Source organism: Myxocyprinus asiaticus, chromosome 17 (assembly GCF_019703515.2).
Source record: "Myxocyprinus asiaticus isolate MX2 ecotype Aquarium Trade chromosome 17, UBuf_Myxa_2, whole genome shotgun sequence".
Taxonomy (NCBI): Eukaryota; Metazoa; Chordata; class Actinopteri; order Cypriniformes; family Catostomidae; genus Myxocyprinus; species Myxocyprinus asiaticus.
The window spans coordinates 40,367,542-40,387,905 of record NC_059360.1 but is presented as its reverse complement, the minus strand read 5'-3'; the positions used below and the strand labels follow the sequence as shown (position 1 = coordinate 40,387,905).

At 36.5% G+C, this 20,364-nt stretch overlaps 1 protein-coding gene across 9 annotated transcripts in view; it reads right to left on the bottom strand.

The window, feature by feature from the left end:
- Nucleotides 1-20,364, bottom strand: part of si:ch211-266o15.1 (zinc finger MYM-type protein 4) — a 41,331-nt gene that overhangs the window by 15,502 nt on the left and 5,465 nt on the right. For 4 of the 9 annotated variants that reach the window (XM_051723051.1, XM_051723055.1, XM_051723052.1 and 1 more), the window contains 16 exons: nt 20,029-20,194; nt 17,123-17,280; nt 11,297-11,345; nt 10,626-10,862; nt 10,029-10,130; nt 9,815-9,870; nt 9,584-9,736; nt 9,393-9,468; nt 7,654-8,062; nt 5,778-5,940; nt 4,723-4,929; nt 2,601-2,748; nt 1,460-1,575; nt 994-1,326; nt 502-652; nt 191-363 (listed from right to left, as the gene is read on the bottom strand). In XM_051723051.1, coding sequence (XP_051579011.1) covers nt 191-363; nt 502-652; nt 994-1,326; nt 1,460-1,575; nt 2,601-2,748; nt 4,723-4,929; nt 5,778-5,940; nt 7,654-8,062; nt 9,393-9,468; nt 9,584-9,736; nt 9,815-9,870; nt 10,029-10,130; nt 10,626-10,862; nt 11,297-11,345; nt 17,123-17,280; nt 20,029-20,194 — 2,697 coding nt within the window. Of the gene's footprint in view, nt 1-190; nt 364-501; nt 653-993; nt 1,327-1,459; nt 1,576-2,600; nt 2,749-4,722; nt 4,930-5,777; nt 5,941-7,653; nt 8,063-9,392; nt 9,469-9,583; nt 9,737-9,814; nt 9,871-10,028; nt 10,131-10,625; nt 10,885-11,296; nt 11,346-17,122; nt 17,281-20,028; nt 20,195-20,364 lie in introns of all 9 variants that reach the window. The other 5 variants (XM_051723054.1, XM_051723059.1, XM_051723057.1 and 2 more) reach the window with 5 other exon arrangements.

The following is a 20,364-nucleotide window of genomic DNA, read 5'->3' as shown; positions in this document are numbered from 1 at the left end:
CCCTAATTTAAAACCTAACAACCTCCTTTGTGTGAAAAAAATCTTGAACGTTTTTTTGTGCTAACTTTGAAAAGCCAGATTGTTCGATATTTTGTCATCTAATGCAATGACATTCATACAAGTGTGGCTTAAATGTCCAAATACTTTTGAGGCCATAGTAATATCCCAAATAGTAGTCCCCGTCTCTAACCTCATAAAAAAGCACAGTGTAGAGGGACATGCACTCCTCTGCGCAAAACTCCTCCAGCTTGCCCCCAAAGAAGTTCTGAATGGTTTTGTGAGTCATGTTTTGACAGTAGGCACAAACCCTGCATTGACCTCCGTGTCGTTTAGCAAGGTCATGCTTAAAAAGCAGTTTACACCCTATTAAAGAAGAATGAAAAAATAAGTATACGTAAAAAAAGAATGTGAAACAGGACATTTACATCAAGCATTTTTTTAAATACTAAATAGCGATGAGAGAATAAACTTACAAGAATCAAGTAAAGAGGTTGAACAAACCTTCACAACAGAAATATCGGGGTTGCTTTTCATACGTCATGATGTCTTTGATCACCCTCTCTTCTTTGCAGTATGCACACTCAGCTTTCACCTTGCTTTCCCTCTTATATGTGTCGCAACACATGCGAGAGCAGAATAAACCTGCATGACCCTAAGAGAAAGACACAATAGGTTTATTTTAAACAGTACTTTTATTTTAATTTCCCTTCGCTAGCTTTAACCTCCAGAACATCCCATATGAATAAAGTGCAATTTTTGAAAACAATGTATTCCATGTAAAGAACATTATTTTAGTAATGTAATTGTAATATAATTGAAAATCAGTAACTGTAAACTGATTAACGAATTTTTTATATAATCTGTTACATTACTTTTAGACTAAAAAGGACTTCAGATGACAGTAACTAATTATTTTGTAATTGCATTTCACCTACGACTAGTAAAAAATCATAGCATAAACCCAAAATACACTACTTTTGAACAGAGATGCACCTTAAATTGGAAAACCTCAGGCTTTGTGCTAAACTGACTCTGGCACTGCTTGCACACAAGTCGAATCTTGTCAGAGGAAGAGGGAGGCTTGCTGGGCCATTGCTGCTGGGTTTCTTGGGGGTTTACCAGACCAGGAGCAGGTACGTAAGATGGGACTGGATTTTGACTAGGTACAAAAGGTGGAGGAGGGTTGTGGCTTGGGCCAGGCACACTAGTTGAAGAAGTTTGTGTGGGCAGGTGATGGTCAGTGGGGGACCGTGGTGCTGCAGTGCTCTGAGGTCCATGAGAGTTCCCATTCATCTGGTTATGAGGTACAGGTGTATTCATTTTCTCCTACATAACAGAAAAATTAAATTCACATCTACAAAATCTAAATCCAAAATCTAAAATATTATGTCAACTACCCAAATACAAAATATTCAGAACACTGGAAGACAAAACATTGTGTATGTGTTGCTTTTAATACCTGGAATTTGCCCACACAATCTAGACAGCAGAAGTTTCTAATGGATCCATCAGAAATGGCAAGGTGATACTGAGGAATAGCCATCTTCTTGCAGGTTGTGCATGGGAAAGAGGTTCCTAAGAGCGAAACAAGATGGATCAGAACAAGAAAAACATTCGAGTGAATCTCACAAAACTTGTCCATTATATGTTTAGACCATATTTCACCCCAAAATCAATAGAAAATAAGAACAAATTATATATTGAAGAAAAACATAGCCTATTTTAGGATCATAAATGCTTTTTGGCATTGTGACCTTTTCATGACAATTTATTGACAATAAATAAAAATATAGCTGCAAGCAGTGATGATGGGCCCAAGCACCATGGGTCCATTTCCACCTGGTGGCTTTCAGAAAATAGTGCAAGGTGGACACATGCATTGGACATTATTCTAAAGGATTTTGAAGCAATTTGGGTAAATATAAGAGGAATATTTTAAATTCTGTTGTAAGAGCCACAGTTCCTGCTGCCAGGTGGTGGCGCTATGACCGTGACCCAAAATAGTCATATCCATGTGATTAGCCCCCAAAACTAAACATACATCTAAATTTTGATCTAAATCACACACTGCACACAGATGATATGAGACACTTCCCGTTTCCAATTTTTCACCATTAATTTAATGCCTCGCTATGGCAACGCCGTTCGATATATCAATGGCATAATGGTCTTGGCATAATGTTTTCTAAATGTGGTGACAATCTCATGAATCCCCTAGGAGGATTATTTAAAAGTTCAGAGACTACAATATTAAAAAAAATTTAAATGGCCAACTTCCAGTTGGGCGGAGCTAATAACTATAATTATGAAAGTTGATCGGCTTGATGAGAACTATATATATATATATATATATATATATATATATATATATATATATATATACCAATTTTGGTAACTGTAGGTGAAAATGGGGGTGCTACAGAGCCCACCTTCCATGCCCTTTTGAAAAAATGTCATGAAAATCCAAAAATCACAATATTTATTTTCTTTCTGATTTTGACCTGGACATGTTTTTGTGTGATTCATCAGTTTCATTCATTTTGTGCATGCAGCAAAAGCGGGTATATCTCATGATCCTCAAATGCGACTGCAATATTTACCAGTCAGACTGGGAGATGCTTGACTCATGGAAACACATTTGTGGGAGCAGAAGAATTCTGTCACACCCTGTATGTTTGTGCCATCCACCATCTGATCCATATTTTTGATCTCTTGGCAATTAGGACACATAAGCCTCTTGCCACTCTTCTGCAAGACAGTAAGAACAGGTTTAAAGACTACATGAAATCACTTGAAAAGAGCAGTACATTTCCAATTGAAACAGGAACTTTAGGCATGGCATAATCGAAGGGCTCACCTCTAGGTTTTAGATAACATCACAGCCATGAACCATGATTTGTTACTTGTCACACCTCGTTCTAACCAGACACGATAAGATTCCAGCGACACGCAATCGGTCTGTCCACACCAGGCCTGACGCGACACTGCGAAATTATTACACTAAAATGAGGGGGGCCTGGGTAGATCAGTGAGTAAAGACGCTGACTACCACCCCTGGAGTCGCGAGTTCGAATCCAGGGCGTGCTGAGTGACTCCAGCCAGGTCTCCTAAGCAACCAAATTGGCCCGGTTGCTAGGGAGGGTAGAGTCACATGGGGTAACCACTTCGTGGTCGCTATAATGTGGTTCGCTCTCGTTGGGGCGCGTGGTGAGTTGTGCAAGGATGCCACGGAGAGTAGCGTGAAGCCTCCACACACGCTATGTCTCTGCGGTCACGCGCTCAACAAGCCACGTGATAAGATGCGTGGGATGACAGTCTCAGACGCGGAGGCAACTGAGATTCGTCCTCCGCCACCCGGATTGAGGCGAGTCACTACGCCACCACGAGGACTTAGAGCGCATTGGTAATTGGGGAGAAAAAGGGGATAAAATCATAAGAAATTAAAATAAAAAATAAATAAAATACACTAAAATGAGGATAATTGACAATAAAATGCAAGAAACTGAGGATTCACAGATGAATCAGTCTGTTTATTGAACGCAACTCATTTACTCACAGAAGCTCCGTATGGGCATTCACTTTCTACGGCAAACCCAGAGGGGATAAATACACAATCACACACACATAGGGCAAAATTACGTTATGAATCGCATCCTTATTCAGTCTGTTACGATTGTTTATGTTCACGCGGTACACCTATTGTTATCTCCACGTAACAGGGAAGTGGAGAGAAAGTTGGAATGAGCTAGGATGTAGAAACCATTCCAAAAATAGAATGCCCTGTCGCTGTCGCGGCTGGTTAGGACAAAAAAAAGATACCTTTTATCGCGTGTCGCAGCATCACGTTGCGTTTGGTTAGGACACGGTGTCAGTTGCAGGTGGTATTGGGGAGAGACATTCTCTTTCTAGAGAGCATTTGACTGGACAAAAGTCTGAGGAATGTGCGATGATGAGTCATCAATATTTTTTATTCGTTTTCCAAAGAGAAAGTCTGTACATTTTAAATGTGTATATATGCGAAAGCATATTTTTAGGAGCATACTAGCATACAGATAGAGAGACTAAAAGCTACAAAACCACTAAGCCACTCCACTAAATTATTTTCTTTTTTTTTAATTATATTTTTGGGACTTTTTAAGCTTTTAAATGACCACACAAGTAGAAAATTCGAAATTTTGGGGGTTGTGAGAGGGGGAATGGAATTGGGAGACAACACAAGAAATATCCAAATCTGCATCTTCCGCATGAGCACCAAGGCTCAACATGTTTGAAGCAAACATTCAGACTGTTCTGACACGCATTGCTTAATGTTTTCTAACTGACTGAAATGATAGTTTTCACAGAGCAGACAATCAAACATTCGAAGAATCCCACAGACTTACATTGACAGAATCTACAAATTTGTCCAATACTATTCAAACTCCAACTGTCCAAAAATGTAAAGGTAAACAACAACGCACAAGGAGGCCGGCCTGAGCATGGCTCTTTCAGAATGTTAACTTGACTATCTATCTATCTATCTATCTAAAACTGTCAGACACTGTCAAGCCAACATCTAAAAAAACCTTACCTATCTATTTGTTTAATGCTATATCAGCACCAAAGCCTATTTTATGGCAAGAACCAGGTAGTATCAATCAATAAAGAAAGCATGCAAATTAATAAATATAGCTCCAATTTAAACACACATTGTGTCACATTTGCGTAATGCTGAGTTTTTACCTGTTTGTAAGTGGTGATACATTCGGTGCAGCAGAACTTTTTAATACTATCCTCTATCTGAACCAGGTGATAATTTCCTGAGGCTGTACAGTTGCCACAGTTCTCACAGTAGCTCATGTAGAGGTTTCTGGAGGATCGGAAGCGTGCAAAGCATTCATCGCTGCACAGCTTGTGTACAACACCAAGATGAGTCACTTCATGCTGGATCTGTAATTCAAAGACAAACAGAGCACGCTTTAAACTTTACTATTCTCACTCAGACAGCATTTACCTGTAATTAGATGGTCTCTAAGTTGCAGAGCCATTTATGACTTTGTAGAGAACAAAGGGGGCGTGGTTCTGGCGTTCCATCTCTGCTATTTTTTATTGTTGGTACAATAGCAGTCAAAGGTTTGGACACACTTTGATTGAATTAGACCACCAATAAGTGTCCAGCAAACATGGGAAATTCTTCAATACTGTTTAAAAAGCATCTCAGGTGGATACCTCACAAAGTTGGCTGAGAGAACGCCCAGAGTGTGCTGAGCTGTACAAAGGGTGGCTACATTGTATAAACTACAATACAAGACAGTTTTGATTTTAGTTTTTACATTTTTGCTTACTTCATAATTCCTATATTTTCATTTGTTATTTCATAGTTTTGATGATTTTACAATTATTCTAAAATGTGGAAAATAGCAATAATAAAGAATGAGTAGGTGTGTCTGAACTTTTGAATGTTAGTGTGCACAAATGTAAAGACAGACATCTTTAGCCGTTGCGCTCCATCAAGCCATCGGGTGTGTACGCTCCCTGAATGGTCCAAATTTCACCCTCTTCCTGATTTTATTTTTTACTTTACTTGCAATAATAGATGCATCTCATTATTCTTAACTTACAACTAATTGACTTTTCAATAAGAGTTACATTAATCAAAACACAATTCAGCCCAGATGCGAGTACCAAAATAGCATATGGCAAAATAACAACTAAGCCATGTTGGCTTCTTTTACAAAAAAATACATAATCTGAATTTTTTTTTTTATGGGGAGAGAATGCATTAAGCTATGCCTTACCTCTTTGACCAACTTACACACGTTGCATTGTGTGAATAAATCCGCAGGTGCGTCTTCATACCGATTTTTATAAATATTTAGACAAGCTGGGCTGCAGAATTCCTTTAATGTGTTCATAGAGCCGACGGGGATGGTTATCAAGTCTTTTAGATTTACAATGACCCTTTTGGACAATAAAGATGAAAAAAAGGTTAACTCCACATACACATTATGTAAGTCAAATATTTGAATTTTTTCAATTGTCCTAAATTGTTGAAACAACTTTGCCCTTTTTACATTAAAGAAAAACTTTATTATGTCTTAAAGGGATAGCTCTCACAACAATGAAAATCCTGTCATCATTTACTTACCATTATGTAAATTCCAAACCCGTATACCTTTCTTTCTTTAGTGGAAAGACAAAAGGAGCTATTTCGCAGAATTCTTGAGCTGTTCTTTTCCATTAAAAAATATAATAATAATAATTATATATATATATATATATATATGTATATAGTGACCAGAGGCTTTTAAGCTCTATAAAAAAAAAAAAAAAAAAAAAAAGGACAAACCAATACCAATCATTTACAACAATAAATGTACATATGAATGTACAAGAACGCAACTGAAATTTGAGAGATTTTCAGTAATTAACGACTTTTAAACCGTTATGCCTACAATGTTATTGTATGGCTATAGAAAGTCTCATTTATTTATAAAGCACTGTCAAACTACACTGTAGCACAAAAGTGCTGTACATTCAAAATAAAATATAAAAACAATTAAACACATCACACAATAACCAAAACTGTAGGAAATGAAAACAAGCACAAAAAAGACAACACCCAGAGACCATCAAGTATTAAAAGCCAATGAAAACAAAAAAGGTTTTAAACGCTATTTAAAAATAGAAATAGAAGTGGAGGATCTAATCTCAAGAGGTAGACCATTCCACAACCTCGGACCAGCAACTGAAAAAGCCTGATCCCCTTTGAGCTTTAAGCGCGATCTGGGAGCAGTCAGTAGTAATTGATTGGCTGAGCTTAAAGGTGCTATATGTAATATTTTTAATGTACTAAATCATAAAATGACCATAATATGTCATTAGAGAATTAGGAAACATGCTAAGTTGAAGTACTGGCTTCTCCGATAACAATGCTACAGCCAGTGTATTCTACTTTGAAGTTTCCATTCCGGGCCGGAATTTCTGTTTATGTTTTGGCCTGTGTGATCCCGCCCACTGCCCACTCACCAATAGTATTTCGACACCGCCGGGTTGCCAGATTTGAAGACAAAAAACACTGCGTGCTGCAGCCATGGACGCCAGCAAACGAACTGGATCAGAGATAACAGATTCCACCTGACCTAAAAAGCCTCGCCATCCGTCTAAAAACCACCATGACCAGAGGTGTAGTAAAACAAGGATAAATACTGGAGACAGTTTCGCTCGTTCCTGTTGCGTGCACATGGGCTTTGAGTTTTGGGCGGGGCAGACAACTCTCCAATATTTTGAATTTGGACTGCAGTACCCATTTTAAACGCTTGTTGTCAATCTTACATATAGCACCTTTAATGATCTTCATGAATAATGCAAATGTATAAGCTCAGTGAGGTAACAAAATAATTAAGTAAAACAATAAAGTTTGTATTGACTTTTATGCTACTTTTGTTCTTTTTGGAGCTTTATGGCACATGGTCACTATCTGTTTTTGTTGTATGGTAAAGAACAGCTCAGAAATTCTGCTAAACATATCCTTTTTTCCTGTTCCACAGTCATACAAATATGGAACGACGTGACTGTGGGACAGAATTGTCCTTTCTGGGTCAACTATCTGCTTAGAAGATGGCAAGCTATTAAATGATACATAATTTAAAGTAGAGAAGAATCAGAACTCACTTAAGGCAGAGGTGACAGGTTTTCTTGGGAGCGATAACGGGGGTAAACTGAACCGAAGGTAAACTGAAACTTGTCAGACAAACAGTGGAGCAAAACAGCTGATTGGAGCCTTTTCGTTGAAATGCAGTTTGACCCTTCTGCAAGACTTTGGAGCAGCCCGAGCAGCAGATCCTCACGGTGGGCGGAGGGGCATGGAATTGCTGCTGGGTAGGTGGCTGGAGGTGAGTTTGGGACATCATTGGCGTCTGTATCCGGGGGTGGGACTGGATTTGGGGAGGCATCTGTGGCCTGGGCTGCACCCGCAGATGAAGCTGAGGTTGAGATTGGGTTGGCAGAACTAAAGTGGTCCCTCTGAGTGAAGCAGTAGGCATAACTGAGAATGAAGATGACTGGGATGGAGCCACAGAAGCTGCAAGAAAACAAAAACTGGACATGAGCTAAAAGATGTTGAACACTTTTAATGCATTTATATTTTAAAGGGGCTATATTCTACACTGTCATAGCATTTTCCTCCCTTAGTACCCTTATAGTGTTACTCAACTGCCAACTGTAAGCGAATCATCAGGATTACCATAAACACTTATATAAAAGGGCACTATACAATTCATGCAGGTGTACTGTCATTTATTTGTCATTCAAATCAGGATTCATCTGTAATATAGGCACATTTCTGGTTCATATTACATCCTCCAAACCTGAAATAGCAGCAAATCCAAATTGGAAGCTTTTAAATGACACATTTTTCAAATGAGAAGCTTTTAATGAATTAGCTAGCAGTTCAAGGTTAAAGGATTAAAAGTGGGTTTTTTGTATTGTATTTTTTCATTGGGGATCGGTATTGGCCACAATGAACTGTAAATTATCGATTATCGGTTTTGGCCCAGAAATTCCATATCGGTGCATCCCTAATTCAGTTATGTAATTTACATCTGGTTACGACTGGCTCATTTCATCAAGGATCAAGGAAAATCCTGTTTTACACAATGTCCCCTTTAGATTCTTAGTAATACATTACTTCATGTGTTCAAACAGCATCAAGACGAAATGTATTACAATTGTAATGACATTAAATTCATCATTAAACTATTAAGATTCAATTCAGTGTGAGTATTTGCTTTACTTTGCTTGTGAAGTCAATGATAATTCACAATATATTTGTGACGATTTTGCTCACAATATATAATTAAGCAACATCGTCAATCATTTTTATTTGTCCAATAATTAATTTGAATATCATTAGGTTCATTTTGCAAACATGCATTATCTCGCGATTTATTTGAAGAGTCTCTGATTAAGCTTTAGTAGCAAAAATGGCGTTAAGAATTCATAAATTCAATTCCTTTTCATGAATCAGTTCAAACTGTCTATTTTAATGAACCAATTCATGACTTAATGAATCATTCAGTCACTAAAAACATGTTTTAGTAAAAATATTTGTAGGTAAATATGCAAACATAGTGCAAACATGCCTTGCTTACTTTTAACTTGATTTTTACTGCATTATGGTTCGTTCATTCATCATTTTGAATCTATTTGGCATCAAATAGGCTAGTCGAAATAACGGTCCCTCTGATTTAAAATAAAAAAGCAAATACATAAAACTAAAGAGATATATATATATATCTATATACTGAATAGTGCCAAAAGACTGCAGAATCCCCAAAGTCACATGGATTAACAGTAAAGCTAGTGGTAAACTGTAAAATCCTGCGTAGAGAAAGTGAAACATGTGCCCTCACCAGAAACTCCATCACTGCTATTTCCTCTAACAGAGAAAACAGAGCTGATCCTCAGTTCATCTGATGGAGAGGAAGCCTAAAATAAGCCAGAAAGGCATTTATTACACATCGACAAGTTTTCATAATACACAAGGGAAACAGATTAGTTTACGCCTGATTGAACTGCATCGCTGAACATAACTAGACCTTACCTCATTGCCAATATTGTCCAGCTCCTCTTTAATACGACTGATGTCAGACTGAGGCATTAAAGCTTTATCATAGTCCTCATCTATCGGCTCGTCCTTGATTCTTATTGGTGAGCAAGATGTTTCTCTATCAGCACCTTCTGCTGGAGGATCCTGCTGTCATTAAGAATAAAGAACAGTTCCGCACTGTGTGTTTGGCAATATTATCAGAGTTTGAATATCATTCAAACTTACTTTTGCGCTACTTTGTAATCCCCCAATCCTCATTTCAGACTGTACGTCCTGGATATCTGACACAGAAAGACAAAAGAAAAATGTTGAGATACATGCAGTTCAATAAATTGCTAACCACGGCATGCAGCTCATCATGAAAGCAGAGTATTTATTCCAGAGTATCCTTATCAGCAAGTAAGTTGTGCATTGTACATTTAGCAGGTTTTGTTTTTACCTATTATAGTGTCTGATGAGGGGGTGACAGGGTTGTCCTCAGAAGCTTTTGCTGTCTCCACATCCATTTCTGAGGATCCACTGGTAGAGTTACTATTCTCTTCTGTGGTCAGAGAGAAGCCCATTTTAAGCATTATGTCAAAACTGGAGTCCACAGTTTAAATAATAAGGTAAAATTCTGTCATCGTTTCTTCATCCTCATGTCGTTCTAAACCTCTGTGATGTACTGGTCGTTCTTTTCCATGCAATTACAATGAATGGGGACAAGGTTTTCACTGAATAATGACTTAAACTTCTGTCAAAGCTAAGCTATCAGATGCCTTCTAAGGACTTGGAATGTAGTGCACAAGTCGTATGGACCACTTTTATTATGCTTATGTGATCTTTTTGAAGCTTAAAAGTCCCAGTCTCCATTCATTTCAATTTCAAAGACATAAGAACACGGAACAACGAGTAAATAATGAAACCATTTTCATTTTTAAGGCCAACTATTCCTTTAAATGAAAGGTAACTGTACAGGTAAAGACAATCTAAATGTAAAAACGATTTTACATGTGACAATCATTCTGCAAACCAATTTTCAGACATGTAAACTTGCCTGCATCTGCACCACTAGTTGGCGCTCCATCTTGACTTTCATTTTTATCGTCACTGTTCCTAGCTATCCGAGAGTAAACTTTGTGACTGGAGCTAAAGTCCACATCCCAATCATCTTCATCTGCCCCAAAAACAGGAAGTCCATCAAGCTCATCTTCCATTGTACTATCTTGAGAAAATTCTGGCTGAGCATTGCTGCCTTCACCCTGATCAGTAGATGTTTCAACCCCAAGTTCTTCTAAAGGAGATAAATATATAAGCTGAAACATAAAAGCATGCAAGATAAAACTAATAAAAATGTAAAGGTGATGTATTTTCTGTGGCACTAAAAAAAATAAAAATGACTTGTTTTCAAACAGGTTTTCTGAACAATCCCATTTTCCATTGGTTTGAAAAACAGGTAATCCCACCCAAAGCCCATGTAATTGGTTTAGCAAATGATACCATGACTGGCTGGTCGGGATGCTCAAACAAACAGAGCAATGTTTTGATAGCGCCACAAAGCCAACAAATGGCTTAATTCTAGATGTCGCTGCATATATAGTTGGGATATGAGAACGTATTTTAACATTTTTTTTTTTCTAAACACACATCACCTTTAACTGACAATTGATAAAAATTGAGGAAAAAATGAGGTAAACTTTAGTGAAATTGAGGTGTTTTGTTTTGTACCTGATAACTGGTCCATCTGCTCCAAATCCACTAGTGGAGTGTCGACTTGCTTGATTTTGAAAAACATGAAAAGAAAAAGTGAAACTTAGAGGGGATCCATTTTGTTTCATAAGTAATGGAGCAAGATAAAGCAAATAAGAATTGATTTAATGGCAGTTGGCACATAACATGAACGTCTTTCCCTGTGACTGCAGCATGGAATTGACATTTGTATGAAGCAAAGGGAATATTTTCAGACACTTTAGTTCCCTTACAAGGCAAGGCAAGTTTATTTAGCATATTTTTCATACACAATAGTCATTTAAAGTGCTTTACAAAACAGACATTAAAGTCAATTGAGATCGTAAAAAGGACTAAAAAGAATGAATGAAAATAAAAAGTACCATTGTTGTAAAATGATATACATTTAAATAAAATAATGATGCAAGAAGTACTGGGGTGGTGCCATGGTTCTGTGACGGTATCAGATGATAATACCATGACACTGGATGATTACCATATTCACAGACAATGGTCTGTACGTGGACTCCCAATTAAAGAATACCATGATACTACCATAGTACATTTATACTAGAAGATAGTAATATCATGATACTTTGTATGCCATCATTTTTGTGGTTCTAAAGGAGCCTTTTTGTTAATAAATACAACTAAAGTCCTGTGATGTGACAAGTGAATTTTTAACAGCAGGAAACATTTGATAAATGTCGATGAAAGTCTCTTGTTATTGCAATAAATATATTTTTCAACTAATATTTTTTAACAACATATATTGAAAACCTGTTAATATGCTTTGCATATAAATTTACTATAGATTTTCAGGAATGAATTAAAAACAAGAAAATGTATGCATCTGAATTGTAAGATTTTAGGACAGGCAGAAAATAGAGTTTGAGTTTATTATTTGTAGAAAAATTACATCTCATCAGAAAATGGCAACACTTCACTGAACTTTTATTTTTCTTCCTGCCAAAGTGTCACACCATTTGACAGAAGACATGCTCGTACAGAATCACATCAAACTTGATCCATTATGGATTAGATTCATATATTTTTGCAATTTCATCTGATACAAATGTACACAAATTAAGACAAAATAACAGCTGGCAACAAACATGGGAAAGGCAAACCAAAAGTAAGGATCGTCTTTTTGTGGGTGGGTGAGATTGAATTTTTGCAGCCACTTATTCGGACCTGAAAAGTAAGAGGAAAAAAAAGGATAAGTCAAAATGTATCATTTCTAAGACCTTCAATAACTTCCTTTCTCTCCACCTCCTCAATTCTTCCTTTTTTGGCTTTAAAAGGAATTGTTCACAGATTTTTAAAGGATTAAATGTAAAGAATTAGAGACAACATTTCTTGGAGAACACCTACTCGCATTGAACTCTGCAAAAATATAGTTGTATTGTATTTTTTAAATAAAATGAAAAAAATCAATTTTTCATCAGGGAAATTATTTAAAATTGATTTATCTTAAGAATCGAGATTTGTAACAGAATCGAACCCCCCCCCAGTAAAGTACATTTAAAATGTTTCTTTCTGTGTTACACAAAAGAAAACATATCAGCTTAGGGGTTTGGAACAACATGAGGGTGACTAGATACTGACAAAATGTCAATTTTGAATTTCAAATGCAAACTATCCCTTTAACCCTTTAAGCTCTGGAGGTGTTTTTTTAAAGATTTCCTGTTTCAGTGGCATACCCAAAATTAAAGGCTTATAACAAAAAAACAACACATTTTTTTATTTAAATAACAAGGAGGGTCAAGTGTTTGGTATAGAAAACTCTTCAAATTTGTTTTTAATAATATAGATTATGATACAGTACTGTGCAAAAGTTTTAGGCACTTGTGAAAAATGTTGCATAGTGAGAATGTCTTCAAAAATAATGCCATAAATAGTTTTCATTTATCAGTTAACGTCATACAAAGTCCAGTAAACATAAAAAAGCTAAATCAATATTTGGTGTGACCACCTTTGCCTTTAAAACAGCAGCAATTCTCCTAGGTACACCTGGACACAGTTTTTCTTGGTTGTTGGCAGATTGGATGTTCCAAGCTTCTTGGAGAATTCGCCACAGTTCTTCAATCTATTTAGGGTTTCAATTGCTTCTGTCTCTTCATGAAATCCCAGACTGACTCTATGTTCAGTGCTCTGTGGGGGCCATGACATCTGTTGCAGGGCTCCCTGTTCTTCTATTCTATTCTATTTGCAAAAGTAATGTTTGGGAATCTATATAACATTTATATTTCCTAATGACACACTAAAGCTGAAGAAATAAAAAACTATTTTCAGACAAAAATTTTTTTAAACATCTTATGTCTTTTGCACAGTACTGTACATTCTGTACACCTGAAAAACACCTAAAAAAATAAAAAAATAATTATTTTTAACTTATTTGACATGCTATATCTCTGTGTATAAACAAGGTGGCTCCAATCATGTCAACTGTCTCTGATAAAAATGTTGTGTTGATACGACAAAGCAATCAAAAGTTATAGATTAAAAAAAATAAATAATTATCAGTGTCTAAAAAAGTCTCCATGTGTCCAAAAGCCTCTCCAAACAAATAAAACATAACAACTGTACATAAAAAACGAATTACACATGCAAAAACAACGACTTAAGGTATGCATAGCATAGAGACTTGATTTTAGTAATGAGATTTCTAAGAATGTGGGCCCTTTGACTCAATGAGTCTGCATCGTTGAGTTTGCGTCATTTACATGGCGCCATCTCCTGGTGGCCATATGTAACTTTGTGCTTCGTGTGGATTATCAAATGATCTATGCATCCGATTACCTATTGTGTGGGCTCGTTTGAAAGATAAACACCTCCTCTAAATAATGGCAAGTGATATTTTTTGCTCCGTTTATCTTTTGTGAAGTTATAAGCAGAAACGAGGCATATAAGCAGCACCAACATAATTGTCAAAGAAATATACACTGGCGGCCAAAAGTTTGGAATAATGTACAGATTTAGCTGTTTCCGAAGGGAACTGGTACTTTATTTCACCAAAGTGGCATTCTACTGATCACAAAGTATAGTCAGGACATTACTGATGTAAAAAAACAGCACCATCACTATTTGAAAAAAAAATATACATATTTTATCAAATCTAGAAAGGCCCCATTTCCATTTTTTTTAAATAAATGATCAAAACGGAACACTTCTGATTTGTCTGCAAATTTCAAAGCACTTGTTCAGTTTTGGTCATAATGCCTACATGCACTGGTAAGCAGAGCTTCTAAGCTTTCAAATGATACCTATTCTGTGTTGGTCAAGACTGTAGTTGTTAATATTTTGACGATTATTTTTTTCTCGCAGGCTTAAAGGGTTGATGTTTCTCTACTCTCCCTTGTCTTACATAATCGTTTCTCCTTTTCTCTTTGACCATCTTCTGGGCTTCATTAAAACAAAAGTTAATCCAAGTTGCTCAGTTTTGCTGCATGTGCAATGGGCTCTGGTTAACAAATCATGACTACATTTTGTTATGGTAGAGATGTAATTCTGGCCTAGGAAAGCATTTTTTTCCCCCGTTTTTTTTTTTTCCCAATGCATTTTTTGCACAGTTTTCCTCAATGTCAGCTCCATGAAAGCTGATGATCTGGTCCACATAAAACTTCCCATTCTCAAAATTCCTATGCTCTTAAGAGCTCTCAGATACCGGGAGCTGACTGGGTGTTTAATGCTCTAAAAAGTAACTTGTTTCACCCTAAATAGGGTTCTCAACCTTTTCTAGTATTTTACATATATCAGAAGTAAGATACAGTGGAGAGAAATTTCTTGCAATATTTTTGCATCTCTGGCAACCCCAAGTTTGAGAATATCTACCCTAAACAAATGCAGAGCTGCTGAAAAAGTCATTGATCTCCCAGCTAGGTTGAAAGAATTAACCTTTCATCCATCACCGTTTTACGGCATCTTGCCTTGGAGGCCCTCCATTGAGCCTGAAGCTGCCAGTGTATATGAATAGGAAGTGCATTGATACTTTGATGGAGCATTCACCCCTTGCTTTTATACAAGTCTATTATACAAGATGGCATCCGATGATGTTTTAAAACATTAATTTCAATTGAAATGCTGTATTGAGCGGTGTAAATGGCTCTGTGTGTGTCATCACCACCTCACACGCCTTTTTCTATGAGTATCTTCCCGCCAGTCCTGTCATTACTGCTCACGTTTTTGTGGTTTTAACAAATTATATAAACAAACAAGACTGTTAAATGAAAAATGTAATTGACTTCAATGATTTTAACATAAGCAAATTCATAATACAGTTACTTTGACTGTTATTTTTACTTTTGAGCCACTGGTGCGTATAGATATTATGCGACTATGTAATAGCATCGACATATATACATTTTGAAGGTGAAGTATGTCATTTCTGGACCACGCCTGGAATTGCAAAAATAATGACCTTTTTCAAACAGGTTTCCCAAACACTCCCCCTGTCCTGCCCCAAAATCACACCTTTGGGTGAGTTCACTCAAACAAGCAAAGCAATGTGTTCAAAGCTTAAACGAAGAGCAAAGATTTGAAACAAAAGTCACATGGACTACTTTTATGATACTGTTGGGTTCCTTTTCAAGCTTTAGAGTCAGTCACTCTTAAATGCCACTGAATTGAAAAGACAGACAAGAATATGTATTCATTGTGTTCCCCATAAGAAAGTCATATGGTTTTGAACTACTCAATTTAACAGCAAACTAGTTTTTACACACTTCACCTTTAACCTCCTTTATGCTTATTAATCTTGTGAATCAATTTTTCTACTGAGCTATATAGTTGTCAAAAATGAGCATAGAAATATTTGTACAAACAGTGTAAAATGTTATTATGGGGTAAAACTTACCCTCTTCATAAGTCTTGTGCTTGAAGGTTGTTTGCTTCTCAAGTGGGTCTTGATCCCAAGAAATCGACAAAAATGCAATACCAAAAATATATATTTTTCTGTCACTCTGCAAGACTTCAAGATTAGTGACATATTACATTTATCATTCTAATATGACATAGACTGTTCTAAATTACATAATATCTGCTAAGAAAAATCGTTTATAAAATTTGTTTTATTGTGGTCATTGCTAGTCACACCACAGGACAATTTCCACAATTGACTTGAAATTGCTAATTGAACTAAAACACACTAAAAACTAATCATAATGATCTTAAAATGATTCTAAGAATAATAAACTTGTCTATTTAAGGTACATGTTATGTCAACTGCCCAAGCATTCATAATACGACCAATATGACCAAAGGAAGAGTTGGAATTTGGACTGAAATGCCACCAAAACAGTGCTGTTCAAGAAGTATGTTGGATGGGACTTATTATGATTATTAGACGTACAAATTATGACCCTTTTTTGGCTCAACATGGCTGGATATGCAGATCAGAAAACATCTGCATTTAGTTTTATATTTAGGCATGTTTTGTGTTGGTTCATTTACACACAATATGCAAAACCAGAGAGTATGGATGCAGATCTGCACTCTCAAACTCACATTTACTTGTAGCCTCTGTGATGTCACATGCACTCACTGGCAATGAACAGTAAATATGATGCAGACGTTTGATGTTCCTGCTCGCTAACGAAACAAACTTGGAAGAATTTTACAAATGGTTGTTGTGGTACGCCAGAGTGATCAAAGGAAAATGGTGACAGGAGGTCGAATGATGTGTCACCTAAAATCGGTCTGTGCTTTCAGAATTTCCAAACTGCACTGCATGTCCGATATCCGGAATCATTTGAGTTGTTATCACATTAATATACTTCAAACACTATATTAAATGAAACTATATAAACAAACCAATTTTCATTTTACCGGTTCGGGTGAAGGTGGATGCGAGGTTTGATTTGATGTTTTGCACAACTTCAGATGACCTTCCATTTTATTTCTTCTTAGTACAGTTGTATTACAATTAGGACAATGGTAATGGGGACAATTTCTGCATGGTAAATGACATCGACATAATCTTTTATCTGTAAAAAAAAAAAAAAAAAAAAATGCATCATGTCAAACAGGAACAAAATGCAAATCTGTAATAACAAAAAAAAAAAAAGCAGTTGTTGTCTGAGAGAAACAGAATATTCTGCGAGAAAACAATGTAGGGTGGAACTTGATTTTAACAAGCGGTAATTGATTTAATCGAGAAGTGCGCACTCTACAGCAGAATGGAGCTGGACCTGAATCAGAATTTGTGGTCGATTATGGAGAGAATAAAAACATTTGTTCCAGGAATCAGGCTAAATTTATTTCAGCCTCTGTCAGCTGGAAACCGAGATAGTGTCTGGGATCAAGTTCAGGTTCAGTCTCAAGGTTAACAAGACATATCAAATCTAGCGTTACTTGCTATTATTGCCGTGTCCCTTTATAACTTCAACCGGCATTAAACTGCTGAATTAACTATTGGAAATATTTTAGAAAGGCAGCATTAGCTACGAAATTAGTTCAAAATGATGCCGGAATACTTAACATAAATTTCCCCACCAACTTGGCCTAGGTGACATCAGCCTAAAAGTATAAAGTATAAAAAAAAAATAGTAATCCCTTATACAGTATAAGATGTGCAATAACTAAATTTAGATGATTAAATAAAAACAATTAAACTTTAAATGACAGACGATTTAAGTTTTCTTGTAACTAGTTACCGTTACTTAAAAAAATTAAGTTATGTGTGACTCCAGCCAGGTCTCGTAAGCAACCAAATTGGCCCGGTTGCTAGGGAGGGTAGAGTCACATGGGGTAACCTCCTCGTGGTCGCTATAATGTGGTTTGTTCTCGGTGGGGCACGTGGTGAATTGAGTGTGGTTGCCGCGGTGGATGGCGTGAAGCCTCCACACGCGCTATGTCTCCGTGGCAATGCGCTCAACAAGCCACGTGATAAGATGCGCGGGTTGACTGTCTCAGACGCGGAGGCAACTGGGATTCATCCTCCACCACCCGGACTGAGGCGAATCACTATGCGACCACGAGGACTTAGAGCGCATTGGGAATTGGGCATTCCAAATTGGGAGAAAAAGGGGAAAAATTAAGTTCTGTTTACTTGAGCCAAATAAGTACGTTTTAGGGCTGCAACTAAAGAGTATTTTGATAATTGATTACTCTTCGATTATTTCTTTGATTAATCGGATACAATTATTTCCTGTAATTTTTTTTACAATTTTATTTATTTTTAAAACAGAAATGATAAAGGGCATATGGATTTGGTTACATTTACAGTACTGAATTCATGATTCTACACTCTCACATGACTTTGAACAAAGCCTGAATCATGAAAAGTTTTAATTTATTATTATTATTATTATTATTATTACTTTCAGGACACATGCAAAACAGTTAATTTCCTTTACTTGTAAAAATTAACAAAAAGTAGTGTTCATTAAAGAGTAAAATGATCTATCGGGGGAGGAGTGGGACCAAAAAATCGGCCCAGCAGAGGGCAATAGTGACACCAGAATAGAAATATTAACAATTCTGCCCAGCTGAAAAATACATAATTATGTTAGATATATATGCTTGTACAAGTCACTGATTACATACATTTTAAGTATTTTAAATTAATATTGCAGGTTTTAAAATAGTATTGTCACTGATTACATGTTTCTAAACTATTCTTTTCAATTCTATGTGTATATCCAGTAAAATAATGTTTGCCATGGTATACATTTACTGGTGAAATCAGACATTACATTTGGCATTATCAAGAGGACTATCAAATATCAGGACCCTTATAATTATTATACATCATATTCAGCATTATACACAGTTTAATATAGTACAAATATCTGTAAACGCTGTGCAAATTCTCTCTCACGCTGATAATGGCATCGTTGCTCATTGTATTATGCGCTTGCCTGAGGAGGAGAAACCATCTAAAAACACTTTAGACATCGGGGTGATATGCATGAGAGCTGCACAATTGATTATTGAAACTGAAGTCGAGGTATGACGTTGCATGAGTACGATGGCGCTCCCTTTCTCTATTGCGATCGGTTTGATTGACGCTGATGCAGGCGCTCCCTTGCACAATGCTCAGTGAAGTTTAACGGAGACTCATCACATGTGGTAAAAGCAAACAGTTTTGCGAAATACGTGGAAATAAGCACCTGATTTTGTATTCATAACATGTATACATTATAAAACGTAAGTTACTCACTGGAGAGAAACAACTCTTAAGCACATCAAACGGCACAATTACTCGGTCAACGCACCTGAAGCAACAATCGCACCACATTAAACAACATCTAATCTGAAGTCTTTATTAAGTGCTCTCGTGTGCTGGACAACTTGGGTCTAGTTTTTTTTTCCGCTTCAACTTGTCTCCGCTGTTTGTCAAACGAGTCTCATCATGCAAAATTTTTCCACTGGGTTGTAAAGTGATGTCACTGATGGAGCTTCTCTGTGCTCGTTGCATATATCCAACTAATCGATAATGAAATTGTTGTCAATGATTTCCATTATAGATAATTAGCGATCAGTTGCTGCAGCCCTAGTACGTTTACTTAAAAAAGCATGCAAACCAATTGCCTAAAAAAGCAAGTAAGCAAACTAATTCGATTTTACAGTGCTGATGGATCATGGTCAAGAAAATAAGCAACGTGTATTAAGGAAGAAAATAAGGTCCATTTTAATTTCATGTTGACTTTAAAAAGTTTCTACAATCAGTTTCTGTCCAATAAATTTGCCTGTTAAAATTGCCTATCAATTCCAGTGGGTAACAATCCTACCTTCAAAAACAATTGCGTTTTTTAAATGGACTTCAAAATGTTTTCTCATTTTTAAGATCTCGGTTGGTTTCATGTTAGGGCACAGAGGACAGTGGTATAAGTAGCAGCATGTTGTGCACGGTGATATCACAGGTTTACAGCCTGCAGGGAATATTGATTGGTGCATCTGAAAAAAAAAAAAAAACAGATTGAAAAAAAAAAAAAAAAAAACCTGAAACAACTAAATTCCACACAAAACTCTACCACAGCCTAAACTGATGAGTATTTGATATTGTAGTTAATTGATATCAAGGGTTGAAGGTGCTGTAAGCACTCCGTCACCGCCCCCATCACTTC